The 20996-nt window shown below is 46.0% G+C and overlaps 1 protein-coding gene across 5 annotated transcripts in view; it reads right to left on the reverse strand.

The window, feature by feature from the left end:
* The window catches only part of DOP1B (DOP1 leucine zipper like protein B), a 112361-nt gene that overhangs the window by 40166 nt on the left and 51199 nt on the right, over positions 1–20996 (reverse strand). For 4 of the 5 annotated variants that reach the window (XR_003208165.2, XM_025871590.2, XM_025871581.2 and 1 more), the window contains exons 8-15: positions 20506–20615; positions 20127–20241; positions 16351–16471; positions 14193–14312; positions 11864–11966; positions 10622–10813; positions 7263–7947; positions 4705–4976 (exon numbers count right to left, since the gene is read on the reverse strand). Coding sequence is in view for 4 of the 5 variants with exons in the window: in XM_025871590.2 (XP_025727375.1) it covers positions 4705–4976; positions 7263–7947; positions 10622–10813; positions 11864–11966; positions 14193–14312; positions 16351–16471; positions 20127–20241; positions 20506–20615 (1718 nt within the window). In the remaining variant the exon portion in view is untranslated. The remainder of the gene's footprint in view (positions 1–4704; positions 4977–7262; positions 7948–10621; positions 10814–11863; positions 11967–14192; positions 14313–16350; positions 16472–20126; positions 20242–20505; positions 20616–20996) is intronic. The other variant, XM_073890920.1, reaches the window with a different exon arrangement.

Below are 20996 nucleotides of genomic sequence, written 5' to 3' on the forward strand. Positions count from 1 at the left end.
AACTGATGAAAATTATAAAAAAATAAAACAATCAAACATTTAGAGTCTCTGGAAATTATCCTAGGGGCATTCAGGCAAGAAAGGAGCATTTATTCAAGAAATTCTACTAAATTCCAGTAAAAGCAACGAGTCTGGGGCGGTGGAACTGCGACTCTATGCACCCTGCTCAGCCCAGCTTGGTGTGACAAGGAACGTGACTATCCACTCCAGGAGGGCTCCCCTCCCCTCAGGTCCCAGTCCAAGGCTCTGCATCTCCATGGAACGAGCAGACCACAGCATTTCACACCCCGTCCTCACTCCCGGGTGGAGGCTGTATCCAGACGCTGCAGGCCAGGGGTGCTGGAGTTCCCATCGTTCTTACCCTAGCGGGCTTGTGGGGGTATGTTACACGCTCCGAGAAGCTCAGATGACTAGAGGCCAGGGCCCCTGAGGGCAACCCGCAGGGCTAGCCCTCCAAGAGAGACAGCTAACTGTCCCAGTCCCAGCTCTTCCTGAGCAACGGGATGCAGAGACTGCCCAGAGCGAGGGGCAGGCCATGACACAGAGGGCTCCTGCAAGGAAAGTGTGAGGAAGTTCAAGCCTGGCAGCGCTCTCAAGAACAACGGAATTCTGTAGTAAGTAATTACCACGAGCCTGGTAGCTCCACAACAGCAACAAGTTAAACCACAGGCCAGCTCGTTTATCAGAAACAACCAGGACAAGAGATAGCTAGGAAGAACCCTGTGGGTAAACAAAACAACTCATAGGCTGGCCTCAAAAAACTACCAGACTGTGGAGTAACGGGTGCCTTTGGGCCTTGTTGAAAACATGAGAGCAGTGAGCCAGCCAGCAGTTCGGGGAGCCCAACGGCTGCGTGTGACAGCGACAGAGAGGGCAGGGGACGAGACGGTCAGTGAGGACGCTGCTAAGGTCACCGCCATTGCAGGGTGACCATACATCCCTCTGGGGAGCAGCGCCAAAGGACTCACATGGCAGGGGAGGCAGACTCCACCAAGATAGTCTAGGCAAGTCACCCAACAGTGCACAACAGATGAGGACAAATCAAGATTAGGGGGGTGGTCAGAATACAGTAAAGTTGCTATGACACGCTATCTAAAATATCCAGTCTTCAATAAAAACTGTAAAATAATAAAACATGCAAAGAAACAAGAAAATATGACACTCACACAAGGGGAAAAAGTGGGCAACGAAGGTATCTGTGAGAGCAACTGGGTGTCAGATTTATTCAACAAAGACCTCAAAGTAGCCATTATAAGTCTGTTCAAATAACTAAAGGAAACCATGTTTAAATAAGTAAAGGAAGGCATGATGACAATTTCCCATCAAGCAGACGATGTCAACAGCGGCTCAGTCGTTAAGCGTCTGCCTTCCGCTCAGGTCATGATCTCGGGGTCCTGGGATCGAGTCCTGCATCCAGCTCCCTGCTCAGTGGGGAGCCTGTTTCTCCCTCTCCCTCTGCTGCTCCCCCTACTTGTGCTCTCTCTCACTCGCTCTAATAAATAAATGAAATCTTAAAAAATAAAAAGGTTGAGTAAAACACAAGGCACACAGGTATCACTGGAACATTCAGAAACACACTTGCATGTAGCAGCATAGAAGAGGGAGGCAGGAGCACAGGTGTGCTGGGGGAAGGCTAGGGCCCATGTACAGACTGAATCCACAAGTGAAGGGCCAGGAATGCAGAAGGAAAGTGCTATAAAAAAAAATAATAATAACTGAAATGAAACTTTCACCCCTCAGGGGGCTCAGTGGCTCATCTGAATGGACAGAAGGAAGACTTGGTGAAGAAAATGGATTGACAGAAATGATGCAATCTGAAGAACAGAGAGAAAAAAGAATGAAGAAAAATGCACAGGGCCTTAGAGAAATGTGGGCCACCGTCAAGGGCAGCAGCACACCCACAGAGGGAGTGCGGGGGGAGGAGAAAGAGGAAGGAGCAGGAGAAGTATGCGCAGAAGTAGCGGAGGAAACCTTCCCCAAACTGATAAAAGAACATTAATCTATATATTCAAGAAGCTTGAAGAATTCCAAGTAGGATACACTCCACAGGATCTACACTGGACACACCACAAGGAGATGCTAACAAAGACAGAGAGAAAATCTTGAAAGCAGCAAGAGAAAAACCACTCCTCATTAAGAAGGGAAACCCAAGAAGAAGAGCTGCCTTTTCACAAGAAATGCCGGAGGCAAGAAGACAGTGGGATCACGTCTCCAAATGGTGAATTCCAATGTAAGTTCAAACGTTCACATGAGCATTTGTTACGGATTATTGAAAAAGTGCTGTTGGGGCGCCTGGGTGCCTTAGTTAAGCATCTGACTCTTGATTTTGGCTGAGGTCATGATCTCAGGGTTGTGAGATCAAGCCCCGCGATGGGCTCCGTGCTGGGTGTGGAGCCTGCTTAGGTTTCTCTCTCTCTCCCTCTGCTTCCCACACCCCCTCCCCCGTGCTCCGTACACACGTGTTCTCTCTCTCAAAAAAAGTGCTGCTTTACTTAAATATTGCATATTCAAGCATATCAGTGGCTGATTAAAGTATAATTTATTCTTATATTCCAAGTTTTGAAAGAAAAGAAAAAACCTAACCAAGAACATTATATCTAGTAAAACTATCTTCCACAAAAGGAGACATAAAGACATTTCCAGATAACAAACACTGAGGGAATTTGTTGCTAGCAGACCTATTTTATAAGAAACACTGAAGGAAGTTCTGGTGGGGGGAACGGGTAAATGGGGGATGAGCATTAAGGAGGGCACTTCATGGAATGAGCACTGGGTATTGTATGCAACTGATGAATCATTAAATTCTACCTCTGAAACTCATAATACACTACAGGTTAATTAATTGAATTTAAATTAAAAAAAAATCAAAACAAAACAGAAACACTAAAGAAACTTCTTTGAGGTGAAAACAACTGACCCCAGATAGTTAATCAAATCCATACAAAAAGCACCAGTAAAGGTAACCAGGTAGCTCTAAAAAGACAGCATAAATGCATATCTCCTTTCTTTCAACTGATATTTTTGAAAAGGCTGAGGAGGGCACCTGGCGGCTCAGTTGGTTAAGCATCTGCCTTCGGCTCAGGTCATGATCTCGGGGTCCTGGGATTGAGCCCCGTGTTAGGCTCCCTGCTCAGTGGGGAGCTTGCTCCTTCTTCTCCCTCTGCCTGCCCTAGCTCCCCCTGCTTGTGGTCTCTCACTCGCTCTCTCTCAAATAAATAAAATCTTAAAAAAAAAAATTGAGTAAAACGCAAGGCATACAGGCATCACTGTGCTATTACTGGAACACGCAGAAACACACAGCTCCAAAAATATACTGAGAAAAATCATTAAAGTGATTAAAACATTACACTGGAAAATATCCATTTGCTGAAAAATAAAACAGTAAAGGAGAGGGGCGCCTGGGGGGCTCAGTCGTTAAGTGTCTGCCTTCGGCTCAGGTCATGATCCCGGGGTCCTGGGATCGAGCCCCGCATCGGGCTCCCTGCTCAGCGGGAAGCCTGCTTCTCCCTCTCCCACTCCCCCTGCTTGTGTTCCCTCTCTTGCTGTGTCTCTGTCAAATAAATAAATAAAATCTTAAAAAAAAAAAACAGTAAAGGAGGGAAAACAAAAAAACAGGGAAAACAGTAAGTAAAATGGCACACTTCTGTGAATACAGTAAAAACCACTGAATTGTACACTTCAAGTGGGTGATTTGTATGGTATGTGAATTATAGCTAAACATAGCTGTTATTAACAACAACAAAAAGAAACAAAGCTGCGAGTTGGCCTCAGTTATGTGACCTGCTTGAGAAGAGCTCATCCCAAACCGGGAAAAGGCAGCCTATTTCAAAGGCTTTCAGAAGTGCACGGGCTGTTAGGACCGGAAGGGACAGTGGAGTTCCCATTATCTCATTCACCCGTAAGATATACAAAATCTCTCTTCCTAACTGTCCAAACTTTTCAGGGTGTCTGCGGCCCCATCACCGCAGGTCCCGGTGAGTGGCCACATCCCTGTCTGCACCACACGGCCTCCTACCCCCCGTCAATGCTGCGTGGGCTGGAGAAGCAGAAGCTGCTGACCCAAGGGTGCCTCACCGACAGACTGTTTAATAGCCCTGACGCGTTAGTTCAGACTTGACAGCCCCCCAGGTGACACCCTGTGAGACCCAGCTGCATTCCGCTCTCGCCCTCTGGCATCCGTGGGCACTAACTCTATAATATACTTCACTTTTTCTCATGAGCTCGCTGGAACTGCTTTTAGGTTTTTGCAATTAAATAAGCCCTATCATATGTAGCTTTAAGCGATTTTACTTTGTCTCCTCAAAGAGGGACGCAACACCTGCTCACCATCTTCAGCAATCATCTTTCCGAAGTTTGCCAAGTACTAAGTTTTCCTTGAGGTTAACTAGCTTCAAAGCCTTTAACCTCATAAATTAGGGCACAGTCTCTTCTTCCGCATATTCAGATAACTTAACAATCCTTACATGTGAAGTCCGGTCAGCCTAAAACCGAGCACAAATATTTACCGAATTCTTGCTGCAGAGCCAGAAACTGTGCCACAGCCTGGGACAGGGGGCTAGGCAAGGCTGGCACAGGTCTCAAACAACCCTCTGGGTCTGTCACGAGAGCCGCCATATCCCGACCACAGTGACTACCACCTCGCGGACAACTTTAAGCAGATGGTTGGGAAGGGGGTCTCGCCCACCTCCTCCCAGTGGGAAATACCTGATAGAAGTCTGTCTTCTCCGCAATGACTTTCAATATTCCTGGACCAATGGGAGGAACTGTCACCATCTGCAGCTTGCCGAAAAATGGGTTGTGTCCAGAGCTTTTATAGCGTTTCATCTTGTCTTCGATGACAATGGCTAGGGACTGGGAATGGTTGATCACCTCCAGCAGGGTGGAGATGGCCACGTTCTGGAGGAAGCAGTCAGTCACACAGCAGCTAACGGTCATGAGGGATCTCAGCCACGACGGGAAACTGCAATCGCCAGCTCCTGCAAGGAAGTCAGTTAGACAGACAAAACCACGTGAAGATGGCTCGCAAAGCGCAGATTCCAAGACACCCTGAGAGCCACACGTCAGGTGGTCAGCAGTGTGATAATAACCTTCTGGTGGTGACATGATTATCAGTCATCATTCAGGGCCAGGGACGAAGGAGACTGAGTCTGCTTGTAGAAGCTGGTCAGGTTATTCGAATTCTAAAAAATGTCAATCTCAGGACTTCGAGATGACCCAGAGTGTCTATCTTTTATTTAAAAAAATTTATTTTTAGGGCGCCTGGGTGGCTCAGTTGGTTAAGCGACTGCCTTCAGCTCAGGTCATGATCCTGGAGTCCCGGGATCGAGTCCCGCATCGGGCTCCCTGCTCGGCAGGGAGTCGGCTTCTCCCTCTGGCCTTCCTCCCTCTCATGCTCTCTCTCTACCATTCTCTCTCTCAATAAAAAAAAAAAAAAATCTTTAAAAAAATTATTTTTATCTTTTTTAAAGATTTTATTTATTTTTTGACAGAGAGAGACACAGCGAGAGAGGGAACACAAACAGGGGAAGTGGGAGAGGGAGAAGCAGGCTTCCTGCCGAGCAGGGAGCCCGAGGCGGGGCTCGATCCCAAGGACTCTGGGATCATGACCTGAGCCGAAGGCAGACGCTTAACAACTGAGCCACCCAGGTGCCCCTTATTTTTAAAATTTACATATAGTAGAACTCATGTTACAAATTTCTTTTAAATTTACATATAGTAAATCCACATTTGTGGGTATAGAGTTCAAAATGTTTTTCCAAGGCTCTCTTGATGGTGGGACACACGGCATTAGCTTTAAAAGAGGCCTAAAATTGGGGCGCCTGGGTGGCTCAGATGGTTAAGCGTCTGCCTTCAGCTCAAGTCATGATCCCAGGGTCCTGGGATCCAGCCCCACATTGGACTCCCCACTCAGCAGGGAGCCTGCCTCTCCCTCGCCCTCTGTCCCTCCCCCCCCACTCATGCTCTGTCTCAAATGAATAAATAAAATCTTAAAAAAAAAAAAAAGAGGCCCAAAATAAACTGTGGACTTGAATTCTAAGTGCTGGGCCTCCAAGTACAGCGTCATCTGCAGCTGACGAGCCAAGAGACAAACTACACAGGAAATTTACTGTAATGTCTACAAAAGGGGACAGCTTGGTCCTGTGTTCCCACCAACTTAATCACTTCTTTCTTGTTTTCCACCTTCCTCTCTTTTTTCTTTAAAGTGTTCACTGCCTGCTAAGGACTGAATTGTGTCTGCCCCAAATCCATATGTTGAAGCCCCAAAGCCTAATGTGATGGCATTCAGAGGTGGGGCCCTCATGATGGGATTAGCACCCCTATAATAAGACACCAGTGAGACCACCCCCATCCCCCCAGGATGTGAGCACCCTGTGAGAAGGTGGTCATCTATAACCAAGGGGAGAGCTCTCATCAGAAACTGATGATGCTGGCACCCTGATCTCAAACTTCTAGCCTTCAGAACTCTGAGAAAGACATTTCTGTTGCTTGAGCCACTCAATCTGTGGTATTCTGTTATGGCAGCCTGAGCTTCTAAGACACTGCCTGTTATGGGTTGAACTGTGTCCCCCCAACTCCCCAAAATTCTTATGTTGCAGTCTTAAGTCCCTTTAGGACCTGAGAATGTGACCTTATTTGGAAATAGGGTTGATGCAGATGTAATGAGTTCAAACAAGGTCATATTGGAGTGAGCCCCTAATCCAATATAACTGGTGTCCTCATAAAAAGGAAATTGAACACAGGACGTATACACATACACAGGGGGAATCCACGCAAAGACTGGAGTTATGATGTCATGAGCCAAGGAACTACCAGAAGCTAGGGGCGAGGCTAGAACACATCCTTCTGAACCTTCAAAGGGAGAACAGCCCTGCCAATATGCTGATCTCAGACTTCTGCCTCCAGAACTGTGAGGCAGTACATTTTTGTTGTTTAAGTCACTTAGTTTGTGGTACTTCGTTACGGCAATCTTAGCAAACGAACACAAATCCTTAACAACCGGTCTGATGAACTAGTCTATTTCCTGATTATCATGAAGCACCTTTTATGTTCCAGACCTCTTAATGGGCTGTTGCGGGACACCTCAAGTTTAAAAATACGGTCCCAGCCTCACCAATCTGCCATCTTCAAGAAGCAAGTCAAAAGCACACACCACGAACGACAAAAGCGCACGTGGCAGAGGGGGGTTTGGCTTGTCTGTAAACACCAGCTACGTGACAGGACTCCTCAGGGCGGACCCCGGGGGGGGGGGGCAGCCCTCTTACCGGGAAGCTGGAAGAGCGTTTCGCAGAGCCGCTCTGTCTCCTGCTCGGACAGGTAGACGGGGAAGGTGGCGCAGTCCAGCAGCAGGCGGCAGGCGGCAGCGAAGGCTTCCCGGCAGCCCTCTCCAGAGCTGCCCAGCTCAATGACCACCTGTTCCACAGCCCAGTCCCCCTCCTTTTTTCGGCCAGGGCTCCTGGGCAGAGGCGATGGCAACTCTGCACTTTTTGTCTTAAATGGAGACCCTCGAGCTGTGAACAAGTCTGAGAGCATCTGCTTAAACTGGGGCACGCTGATGGGCTTCGCGTCCCACGGGTTCTTCCTGTTGGAGTCACTGCCCGCCGAGCTCGGCGGCCCACCCTCGTCCCTCTGGCCCGCGGGCTCTTCACACTTGTTCTCGTCTCTGGACCCCGTCAGCTGCACTCCAAAAATGTTCTTGTGGGCAAAGTTGGCAATCAGCTCCTGGATGCAAAGAAACGTCCTCTGCATACTCCCACCCTTCTTCCAAACATCATCTTTTTCAGGAGAAACCCTGGGGACCCTCCAGCGCTCCGAGAGCTCTGGCGACGAGGCGCTGAGCCCGATCCCGCTGTCTTCAGATTTAAGGGGAGGAAACGAAGCATCTTCATCAGCCGGAATCACTGCCTGTGTGTCTATAATCATTTCACTGTTTTCACCTTTTACTGGACTCTGCAAAAAAAAAAAAAAAAAAGATGGAAATTTGTGTTGTACCCATCTCGTGAGGCCAAGGAATTCAAGTATCAGCTGAATCGGGCAAACCATGAATAGGTGCTTCCTGTTTTTCGAAATCCTCATTCTCTACACCAAGAGAACCCCTGTGTAAAAGTGTATAATAAAATGAAGAAGGCACAGCACAGGGAAGGACCGGGAGCAAGTCTGAAGAGGAGGCTGCTGGGACCCCATGCTCTCTGGGAAGGCGGGTTTTTGAGCCCACTTTGTATTATTTATTTAGCTTCAAGGTTCAAAAACGTTATTTAAAAACAGTTTCTGACATGGGGCACCTGGGTGGCTCAGATGGTTAAGTGACTGCCTTCGGCTCAGGTCATGATCCCAGGGTCCTGGGATCGAGCCCCGCATCGGGCTCCCTGCTCGGCGGGAAGCCTGCTTCTCCCTCTCCCACTCCCCCTGCTTGTGTTCCTCTCTCTTGCTGTCTCTCTCTGTCAATTAAATAAATAAAATCTTTAAAAAAATAAAATAAAATAAATAAAAAGTTTCTGACATATTTAAATTAAAAAAACTGAACGAGGACATTGGGCTGAGGGTAAAATAAAGGCATGAAGAAATAACATGAGAGCAGAAAGCCAGAATAAAGTGTTTACCCATGTATATATAGTACCCGTCCACCCATCTATGTGTCCACCCATCTGTGTGCACACACGTGCACCCCATAGTTTTTTCAAAGGGATGACACTGCAACCTATAATCAGCCAACCTCTCCTCTTACACTGCTAATGTAGATAATATTCCATTAAATTTAAAACATTTCAGCATTTAAACCACTGTGCTCTATAGGAAACACTGAAATAGTACACACTTTGTGAAACACTGATAATTATATTTGAAGACACAGGCTTATGAAACTTTGAATCTTCAATCATTTAAGGGATTTTTTAAAATTAGCTATAATAGCTAGAAGAACAATAAAAGGATTAACTTTGGAAGGGAAATTAACAGTCTGTGAGTAAGTCTGCACCCTGAGAGCTGGGAGCAGCTCCCTTTGTGGAGTGCCTGCTGCCCAGTCGGCTTGCGCTCCCGCCACAGCTGCACTGAATGGGTGTCAAGGGCAGAGTTTTCAAAGCCTTAAGCAAAGTAAAAAATAAAAATAATCCAAGGACTGCAGGCCTTGAACTGCTTGGGGAACTCTGTTACCATCTTCTGGGAGGACCGTTTGGCAACATCCTTGCCAATTTAGAAGGAGCATGCATCTCTCCCAGTTTACAAAGAAATGGGTTTGACTGCAAGGAGAGTGATTGATCCTTCAGAGAAACCTGCAACCACAAACTAGCTGTGCAAGGATGCTTAGTGCAGCGCTGTTGGTAATAGTGAAAAACCAGAAATCACCTAAATGCCCTTGACAGGGGAAGAGCAGAAGACAGGGTAAAGCCGCACCTAGACTATCCCATAGAAGCCACACGAGAGGAAGATATCTCTACATAAACCAGTATAGAACAAGGTCCCCAGAACACTGTTTGAGAACCAAAGCAAGTCAGAGAACAGTGTATGTTATGGTTGAACTGTGTCCCCCTCAAAAGATGAAGCAGTCCTACCCCCGATACTTGTAAATGTGACCTTATTTGGAAATAGGCTCTTTGCAGATGGTCTGGTTAAAATGAGCTCATTAGGGTGGGCCCCAATCCAACGTGACTGACGTCCTTACGAAAAGGAAATCTGGACACAGACAGGGTGGGGATGAAGACAGAGCAGGGTGACGAGTCTACAGCAGAGGGACACCAGAGACAGCCAGCACCACCAGAGCTGGAACAGAGGACGGAGCAGACTCGCCCCCTCCCCACTCAGAGAAAACCAACCCTGCCCACACCGGGACCTCGGGTTTCTGACCTCCAGAACCGTGAGACAATAACGTCCTCTTATTTAAGTCAGTCACTGGTATAAATGAATATCTCACTTTTGTGTTTATTTTCATTTTTTAAATTTTATTTATTTATTTGAGAGAGAGAGTGCGAGCGAGCACGAGCAGGGTGAGGGGCAGAGGGAGAAGCAGGCTCCCCCTGGAGCAGGGAACCTGATGCGGGACTTGATCCCGGGACTCTGGGATAGTGACCTGAGCCAAAGGCAGATGTTCAACGGACTGAGCCACCCAGGCGCCCTCACTTATGTGTTTAAAACATAAGCCTGGGTGGCTCAGTCGTTGGGCGTCTGCCTTCGGCTCGGGTCATGATCCCGGGGTCCTGGGATCGAGCCCCGCATGGAGCTCCCTGCTCAGCGGGAGGCCTGCTTCTCCCTCTCCCACTCCCCCTGCTTGGGTTCCCTGTCTCTGTCAAATAAATAAATAAAAATCTTTAAAAAAAAAATAAAAATAAAGAAATAAAAAGACACCAACATCACACAAATACAAACACACACATAACAAGGTCTGGACCGTGAGCTGAATCGAACCAGTAACTGTCAGAGGAAGTGGCGGGGGTGCGCAAAGGGAAGGGGGGTGGTCAGCTTCCACGCTAAAAGCTCTTGGGAAATGTTTGAGGATTTTAGCAGCATATTTTAGATATTACCTTTATATCCTCTGATCTTTACTCCTACCCTAACCAACCCTAATTACTTCCCGCTCCCAGGAAGGTATAAGCCCAGCCCAGAGAACCCCGTCAGCTCCCTGGGGGCATACCGTGCTTCCACTTGCGGGCTCCATGTCCAGGTAGGAAGGTGGCATCTGGACCTTACTGAGCACTTTGAAACATGTCTTCAAGGCATGCGTCAGCTCGGGTAAGCTTAACACCTCCATCTCCTCAGCCAGAGGCTGCACCAGACAGCCCAGGACCTGAGGGAGGTACTGGGTTTGCACCTCGGAGTAAAGTTCCTGTGGAAAACAGAAATGAGTTAACTAACAGGTTTCCAATTTCTGGTCAGAAAAAAAAAAATGCACCTCAAAATGGCGCCTTAAAAAAGTCAATTTTTTAAAAGATTTTATTTATTTATGAGATATGAGAGAGAGAAAGAGCGAGAACGAGCAGGGGGAGGAGCAGAAGGACAAACAGACTCCCCACTAAGCAGGGAGCCCAACGTGGGGCTCGATCCCAGGACCCTGAGATCATGACCTGAGCCAAAGTCAGACACTCAATGGACTGAGCCACCCAGGTGCCCTGAAAAGTCAATTTTCTTAGAGCCTGAATAAGTTTCATGTTCATTCCCAAATCAGAAAACAAAATACTTCTTTTTAATCTAGACAAATCAATGGACATTCTTCTTCTCTTTTCAAGTGTCTTTTTACCTTTTTTATGTTTTTTTTCCTAAAGATTTATTTATTTAAGAGAGAGAGAGAGAGCACATGTGCGAGCAAGAGTGCATGAGCAGAGGGAAAAGGGCAGGGGGAGAGAATCTTAAACAGGCTCCACACTCAACACAGAGCCCCATGTGAGGCTTGATCTCAGAGCCCTGAGATCATGACCTGAGCTGAAATCAAGAGTCAGACGCTCAACCGACTGAGCCACCCAGGTGCCCCTCAAGTGTCTTTACTTTTCTTAATAGAAGATCATTGCCATGTTTATTTCTATATTAAGGAAACTAGTTTCCTTTAAGACAATTAGCCAACAGCACAGTTTTACCTAGAAATACATTTACTCTCACTCCTAAACAACTGAAGTGCAGGGTGATGCTAGTTCACCTCTGGTTGACATAACTTTGGCTCAGGCCAGTTACAACTGGCTCAAAGTTTTATAACCTCTTTTAAAGAAGACATAAAAGACATAAGAGATTACATTCAGCTACATCTTTCATGCCACAACACTGAAAGCGCTGTGCATTTACGCACACCCACTTTTCAGGAAGGTGAGGGTTATCAGGCCAAGGACACAAACCAGAACATAAACAAGCACGCGTGGAGCCGCCTCTTCCTGGCAAGGGGCCTTACCAAGGGGATAACATCCAGAAGGAACACCAGGAGGGTGCAGAGCTCTGACACCGTTGGGGGAGGGCTGATGTTCTTCCCAACAGTGTAACTCCGCTTCGCCGGTCTACATAAGTCACAGGAAAGAAAACCAAATCCTGTAATACCTTCACGCATTTCTTATGATGTCCAATCAAGTCACTCTATTTCAAACATAATGAAAGGCAGCCCTGTTGTTCTAATAAGTAAGCTTTAGTGACTAAAACTATCAGACACAGAGAAGTGTCAGTCTGTGTCTTGAAGTTGCTTGTCTCCAAAACAGGTTCACTCAGAATTGAACTTCATCAGTTCAGACGAGGGTGGACCCATGCCCAGGTGGGATGCCACACCCAGCGGATCTGGAGCTCTATCGACAGAAGCAAATGCTAGGTCCCCCACCCCAAACCAATGGCATGTTCCAAGGGAAGCTGCCTGGCTAGAGAAGACACGGGCTGAACAGCGGTCCCACCTGCTGTGGGAGCAACCTGAGATGGCTCCTCTTGCACGACAACCATGAGCTCATCCACACGAGCTGCTTAGTTTCTCCAGCTTCCATAGAGAAGCGAAACTTCACCAGTCAGCTCTATCAGGAGCTGCTTATATTAAAACGCAACACTTCTTTTTAAATAAGCAGGCAACTGGTTAAATAGGTAAGTTAAAAAACATATACATGTTGGTTCTCAAAACAGAGGAACTTTGGATTCATCTCCAATCACAGCCCAACTCAACCTGAATTAATTGTCCTCACTGCAAATTAGCACTTAGTTATCTTGGAGTCTGAGGAAGAGAAGGCCTCTCTTGAACTGTGTACACTAACCTAGCAACCGTTCTCCCAGTCTGCTCTAAGGGAACACCGCATAGGTCTGTGAAGAGACAGAACAAAGTACTATTGCAACAAGGAAAAAATGGAAACTGGTGTTTCAGCTGGATGTACAGACAGATCTCCAGAGGATTGTTAGCCAACCCCCAAAACAGTACACTGCAGAAAGTTATATAAAACTTGATACCCCTTGTGTAAAACTTGAACAGACACACTAGACTATGTCATCTCTGGAAACACATGTTACAAAAGCACAGACAACATCATGGGCAGGACAGTATGAAAGGAGAAGGTGCTGGAAGGTGGGAGTTAGTTCTATCTGGGTAGCAACATTTAATTCCTTTTTAAAAAAATCTGAAAAACAATGGCCAAGTGTATAATTTCATTAATAAGTACATGTGTGTCTGGCATTATTTCTTGTTCTTTCTTACATTTGAAATATCCCATAGTTTATTATTTTTTTTTTAAAAAAAGGAAAGCACACCTTGTAACTCTGAAATGGAAATAGGCTGACCAAAATATACTCTAGCTTCAGTATAACATGGCCTTGCTGCCGCCCATGGGCCCAGCTACAGTTAATGGATTCATCACAGATTTGAATGCCCACCGGGACCTGGCTCTAGGGGACACAGGCGAGCACGGTGGGAACGGCTGGGAGGTCAGGCATTCCTGGGTTCCTGTTTTGGCTGGCCGCTGCTAATTTCCTGGGCAATACCACACAAGGGACCTCCCATCTCTGGGCTCTGGCTTTCTTATGTGATCCAAGTGCCTACTTCTCTTTGGGATGTCCTGAGGAGCTAATGAGTACGCCAGAGGAGAGCCCACAGCAAACAGTAAGTAAAGTTTCTACTGAGTTCCTAGGTAGGGGAAGAACAGTGACAGCAAGGAAGCCTAACCGTGTGACTCAGGACAAGACAGGGTCTGAGAGATTACACTATCCCTCCTACTGTGGGGAGAGGGGCCTGGGAGAGGCTCTCAGGGAAACACGTGGGTCCCCAGAGCATGCCACTGTCCATGACGGCGAGGTGGTACAAGTCACTGACCAGATGAACGGTGACATAAAGCTGATTAGGGCAGCTTAAGACATTAATGCTTTTATCTGACCAGTGATAAAAAATTTCAGTAAGAATTTTAGAAGACTGATGATTTTAAAACCACTCGCTCTAGTCACAGAACCAAAGAACTCAGCCCCTTTAAACAAATGAGCCTCTAGGAGCGCTGTGTGAAGGAGATATATTTGGTCACTGCAACTAGAAAATGCAGAGGGTTTTCTTGAGTTAGAGTTAATAAATAAAAAAGCTCCAGAGTTATGGGGCAGAGATTACCTCAACCTTCTTAATGGCAATGTTTTTATTCTACTACAATTTAAAGGGAATTCTTTTCCATCCTGTGCTCAGCAGAGACCACCCAACCTGAGCCACAGTAAGCAGCTATGAAAACATGAAAGCTTCCACTCCTTCCTAAACATTCCATAATCCTGAACTGGATACTTACCTAAAGCAGTCCTCAAAACACCTGGTCATATAGTCCCAGAGAAAGTCTGTGCTGAGGGAAGTGATCAGCAAATTCACCGTTTTAACAATCTCAGAGGCATTTCTGTTTTCTTTTATTGAACTGTAAAGGAAGGTGGATGCTCATGAATAGATCTATGAGAAACCCTCTATCATGAGAACATGTGTCTGAAAAACTGTAATTCGTTTATTTATTTCTAGAGAGACGGACAAATCCCAACAAAGATAAAAATGTTACTGGTCTGATATAGGGAAGAGTTTGCATAACGCCATCCTTAACAGTATTTGTATTGATACATCCTCCTAGAAATAAGTGTAAGAGCTAATGTGAAAAGAATCTGGTATAGAAAACCAGTTTTAGTCCGACTGTGAGTCCTTAGATACCCTGTTGGTGAAATAACATGGTACACCCATCTGGGCATGAAATTTGGCTAAAATTTAAATGTGCGTCTTCTGTGACTCAGGAAATTTATTCTAGGGATTTCTCCTACAGAAGTCCTTGTATAGGCACACAAGGATGTATGCATGTGGATACCACTGCAACGTCATATAAAAATACTGAAAAAGTAGAAGCCACCTAACAGCCAATCAATAGGGGATTGGTCAGTCAGGATTTATTTAAGTAAGTGATAAATCCTTACTGAGGAACCTAAGGCAACGTTATGTTCCATTGCAGAAGACAGGAGAGCTACTCACAACTTGCATTTAAAAAAAAAAAACAGGCAACTAAATAGCTAATGCAATTCCAACTTTATATATTATTTTTAAAAAATATTTTATTTACTTATTTGACAGAGAGAGACACAGCGAGAGAGGGAACACAAGCAGGGGGAGTGGGAGAGGGAGAAGCAGGCTTCCCGCGGAGCAGGGAGCCCGATGCAGGGCTCGATCCCATGACCCTGAGATCATGACCTGAGCCGAAATCAAGAGCTGGACGCTTAAACAACTCAGCCACCTAGGCTCCCCTCTAATTCCATCTTTAAAAAATATATACATTTTTTGTATGCATTCAAAGTCTGGAAAGAAATGAAAATGTTTTCTCTCAAGGGCGGTGGGATTGTGGGTGATATCTTTTTTCTTGATACCTTCAAATATCAGTATATTCCACAAAGAGCATGTATTACTTTCATATTCAGAAAAGTAGTAATTCTGGGAGAAAGAACAAACATTCTGGGAGAAAAAAAGCAAACATTCAGTATTCTTGGTACATTTACAATTAAGAAGCCAGAGAAATCTTCAAACAGATTTATATTTTCAATATACCTAATGCCAATTCGGGCAGAAGGAAATTACATCAAGAATAAAGTAAAAAGGAAGAGACTATTATCCTAAAAGGAACAAAGGCAAGGGGCGCCTGGGTGGCTCAGTCGGTTAAGCGTCTGCCTTCCGCTCAGGTCATGATCCTGGGGTCCTGGGATCGAGTCCCACGTGGGACTCCCTGCTCCGCGGGGAGCCTGCTTCTCCCTCAACTCTTCCTCCCCGCCCCACCACCGATCTCTCTAACAAATAAAATATGAAAATCCTGGGATCGAGCCCCACATCGGGCTCCCTGCTCCTTGGGAGACTGCTTCTCCTTCTGCCTCTCTGTCTCTCATGAATAAATAAATAAAATCTTTAAAAAAAAAAATAACAAGAACAAAACCCAGGGTTGAGAGATAACTACATGCCCCAAGGCAACATGTCTGCTGTGTCCTGAACCCCACCTGCTCTGCCTTCGGGGTTCTGCAGCACATGTCCTCAGGATGCCCCTGGCGGGCTCTCCCCTCTACCGCTGGACCCTGGCTCCACGTCCTGACCCGCCCCCTGCCCCCGCCGTCCTCCCTGTAAGTCACTGCATGGGCACACCAGATCCAGCTGCCCTTCAACGGCTTTCACACCTGCTCAGTAAATATGGTTTGTACAGCCTGGGCTGGGCAGAGACCAGCTCAAATGCCTTTGAAACTCTTCACAGTATGCAACAGGAAACAGGCCATTCGTGGTGACTGACTCAAGAGCATCGGTTATTTTCATGAGTGGTGTGATCCCTTGCACGCCCGCTTTCTCTAGCACCACACAACTTCTAATAAACATAGGGAAATGAGACTCGTGCCATTAGAGAGGGGTAGGAAGCGCAAAGCTGGGGGCCAAACCCAAACCCATACCTTATTAGCGAGTTTCCACTCTGGGTATAGCTAAGTTTAAGATCGGAGCCGAGAGCGTCTCTGCAGTAAGAATAAAAGGCCCGGATGACTTCGAGAAACAAATTCCCAACCACTCGAGGCCCTGCAATTAAAAAGAAAATGGTCAGAGATGAATAATCCATATTTAAATCAATAAATGACATATGCGTGAAACAGAGTAACTATACACACAATTTTATTGCCTAAAATGCTCAGAAACTTTAGTTTGACAATGACAACTTTACTGGGGGAATAACATCCATTAAAATGGCCAATATTTTTTTTTTCTGGGTGGCTCAGTCGTTAAGCGTCTGCCTTTGGCTCGGGTCATGATCCCAGGGTCCTGGGATCGAGCCCCACATCGGGCTCCCTGCTCCGCGGGGAAGCCTGCCTCTCCCTCTCCCACTCCCCCTGCTTGTGTTCCCTCTCTCGCTGTGACTCTGTCAAATAAATAAATAAAATCTTAAAAAAAAATGGCCAATATTTTTGTAGCACTTACCATGTGCTGGACACTGTTCTAAATATTTTGTATCTGTTACCTTATTTACTCCTTAAGTAGCCATATGACCAGGTATTACGTTGTTGTACTGACTACAGAGAAGGGGACAGGGACCGAGAGGTGAAGGAACTACTCCAGGCCAGACTCTGTCTGGGGGAGCCAAGACGTATGCTCAGTGTGCATAAGTGTGTATAAACTGCTTGGCCAGAGACACTACTCAGCACAAATACCAATGGAATAGGGCAATTTTCCTACTTTACATTCTTTTAAAAACTTTTTTACATTTTTATTTTTTTCAAGATTTATTTATTCATTTTAGAGAGAGAGTGAGCGAGCGGGGAGTGGGAGGGACACAGAGAGAAACCCAAGCAGACTCTACACTGAGTACGAGCCCAACGTGGGGCTCAATCTCATGACCCTGGGATTGCAACCTGAGCCAAAACCAAGAGTCAGACACTTCACCAACTGCCCCACCCTGGCGCCCCTATTTTTTATTTTATTTTTTTAAGTAATCTCTACACCCAGCATGGGGCTCCAACTCATGACTCTGAGATCAAGAGTCGCATGCTCCACTGACTGAGCCAGCCAGTTGCCCCTCTAAATTCTTTTAATCATGAGCTAGAACCCCACAAAAGAAATACCACCACTCCTGCAAAGCTTATTAAATGGCACAAAAGAATATAACCAGCTGCAGGTTAGGGAAGCATTCCTGCCGATTAGGCAGGTGGAAGGCAACTAGATATTTCCGCTCTACACACAGTAACCATCAGGCAGGGAAGGGACTGACTTCTCACCCATGTACACAAACGGATGAAAACAGGATCGATTCAGAGGAAATGAAAGCTCTGTCAATATATCTGTGTTAAAAAGCAAAGATGGATCCAATCTTTTATGCTTCCTTTTCATAAAAACAGAGGATGTGCCTCTGAGAAAACTTTTTCCACAATAAGGCCCACATACATTTTATCTATTGTATAAGAGAGCTGAATGCTTTTTACAAATGAAGGCAAGTTTGTTGCCATGATTGAAGGAGAAAACAAGGCAGTGGGTGAAGCCTGGTAGCAAAAGAATGACCGCCCTGGGCCTTCCAGCTCTACTTCTGTGTGATCCACTCCTCTGCCTCTCAAGTACATCCTCCCTGGGGACAGATAGAAATTTTAGACTTAGAAATTAACAGATAGAAAACTTAGACTGTTAGATCAGGCAGAAGCCTGCCATTCACCCCCTTCTGGAAATGACAGGGCGGCGGTGGGGGGAGCTCAAGCTGACAGCAACATTTCACTTGGCTCACCCAGGTGCAGGGTCGAGACATAAAACACCCATCCTCCAAAATGTGGTTACGTTTTTGCTCTGGATATTTCCCCAAGTTATGCAGGAAGCTCCCCATACACTTACATAGCTCACTTCATTTTTTAGCCAAAATCATGATTTTTCTGAGCTGCAGTCACTCGAAAGAGGAAAATCTAATGGAGCCATCACTGGTTGAGGTAGCAGGGGAGGGGAAGGATGGGGGGAAGGGCACAGGGCAGCTTCAGATGGCACTTAAGGCCGAGCTTGGAGGGACAAATGCTTCACGCTTTGACTTTGGTTAAGAGCAGTTAGAGCGTACATGTCATGGGATACAAGGTCATCTGTGTTACATGACTGAGCATCTCGGGTATGGTGGGTCTGCGTGCAATCAGGTAAGCAGCTGTGTCCTGTCAGCTTAGGCTCTAGAGTCAAACCGACCACGTTTTAATCTCAGCTCCTGGGCAGAGATTTGCCAGAGTAGCAAGTCACTTACTCTTACTCAACCTTGGTCTTTCCATCTGTAAGATGGGAACAGTGAGAAAACCCACTTCAGGGTTGTTGGAGGCAAGGAGGTACGTATGGAGACGTACATTAGATGACATGTACAAATCACTTCACACAAAAAAATTGCTCAAAAAATGTCAGCTGTGATTATTAACAACAGTGAAAACACATGAGGACCTCAGAGTGTCCCTTCCATACAACTTGACTGGATGCCTTTTTTCCCCTTTGCATCCCTAGAGCCGAGCATCGTCCCTGCCACACAGCAAATGCTCCATGTGTGCCCCTGAGTGAATAAATGAAGGGTCTCCATCCTCCACTCTAAGACCAGAGGGAGAAGGGACCTCAAAAATGCACTCGATTCTTGTTCTCTGCAAACAGCTACCAGGCAGTGTGCAAATCCTGAGCGCTCAGATGATACCATCAAACTTGAAATCCCAGGGCGCCTGGGTAGCTCAGTCGGTTAAGCATCTGCCTTCAGCTCAGGTCATGATCCGGGGGTCCTGGGATAGAGCCCCACGTTGTCGGGCTCCCTACTCAGCGGGGAGTCTGCTTCTTCCTCTCCCTCTGCCCCTCCCCCCACCTGTGCTCTCCTGCTCTCTCAAATAAATAAAATCTTTAAAAACAAAAAACAATAATTAACAAAAAACCCCTCAAAATCCTGGAGAAGATGAGGACCCCATTATGGTGTTCAAGTGACTGGATGTTAAGATCTTTTTTTTTTTTTTTTAAAGATTTTATTTATTTATTTTACAGAGAGAGAGAGGGAGAGCGAGCACAAGCAGAGTGGGAGGGAGAAGCAGGCTCCCTGTTGAGCAAGGAGCCCAATGCGGGGCTCAATCCCAGGACCCCATGATCATGACCTGAGCCGAAGGCAGATGCCTGACTGAGCCACCCAGGTGCCTTGGATATTAAGATCTTACTGTGAATGGATATCAGAGCAATTTCCATTCTTTAAGCAAGGGAGAGAAGGTCATTTTTTTAGCTGATGCTCACAGGACCACAGTGTGTAACAGGGGACCTTTAGGAACCGGAGTCTAGTTCAACCCGGTTCATTTGGCAGAGGAACAGACCGAAGCCCACAAGGCGGAAGTGGCTTGCCCCAGGTCACAAGGCAAAAAGATGGAGGAGGGTCTCCTACCCCAACCCCTTGAAAATAAAATCAAAGCTCATTTGAAGCCTGATATTTGACTGAAGAAACATTCTCACAAAGTACGGTATGTGCTCTGTAGGTTGCATACACAGGTGTGCACAAGAGGAGCTCAAAGGTATTTTTCTAATGAAAATGTTCAGAATATTGTGCAAAACTTTTAAGTGGTGCCTAGATATGATAACTGAACACATGACTAAAGTACTTCAAGATTTGGAAACTCCAATGACGGAATTACATTCAAAATAACGTGTTGATTGTGTCTCACACAGGCCATCCACAGTGGGCCCACAATGGCGACCGCACTTTGCACATTACCTATTTCCGGCTTGTCAAGCAGACTGAAGAGGACGCGGAACGGCTTCAGGTACGCGTGGTGACGTTCCTCTACGTCGGCATCTGAGAACTTCTGGTGCAGTATTTCGGCTAGACCCTGTGTTTTTTTTTTTTTTTTAAAAGCCACAGATCAGGATACTGTACATAGCACAGTTTGACATTATTAGTTGTTCTACTTGTAAATACGCTGGGACAGAGAGAAAACCAGTCACACAGCACAGAATAAGCACACAGAAGGTTTCCCCACTGTGGATCCAGGGCACGGCCCGTGTCTGCTTTGAGGTCCTGCCCATCAATCCACTGAGGAATCATGATCAGGAATGTTCTGATTGGGATCTACTTTCCAGAAAGGCTCCTTTACCTCAACTAAAAGATCCTTGGAATATTTTTCAAAAAAATACGAGGACTGGTCTTCGTAAGAATTTGAGAGTTCAGATTCTGGCACAATGGTATTTCCTTTAATATCTGAACCTATAAAAGAACAAGGACCATGAGCTGTTAACAAGATCTACAGTTTTAAGGTACATAATATTGTACAAAGGTCTCACGCTCCAGCATTTTTAAAAATAGAATTCCTCTAACAGAAAACCAAATTCCAATCTGGCAAGACTAAGTCACATTTTCTTCTGACAAAAATGTGGTGTACTAAGGATTCCACCTCAATAGGCATCAATTTAGTTTGTCCTGAGAATTCACCCTCAGTGTCTTTGACAAGTCTGATTACAAGGATCTAATGGAACGAGGATCAGTTTTAAAAACCAGTGTTTGTATGGCAGTATGTGAAATCAAGCTGTTCTCATCTATATGCCCTTATTTTGAGCCCTGGGTAAGTCTGTGAGGTCTTCGGGACAA

This window comes from Callorhinus ursinus, unplaced genomic scaffold (assembly GCF_003265705.2).
Source record: "Callorhinus ursinus isolate GAN/ISIS: 27379988/994484 unplaced genomic scaffold, GSC_fseal_2.0 scaffold1, whole genome shotgun sequence".
In the NCBI taxonomy this organism is placed as follows: domain Eukaryota; kingdom Metazoa; phylum Chordata; class Mammalia; order Carnivora; family Otariidae; genus Callorhinus; species Callorhinus ursinus.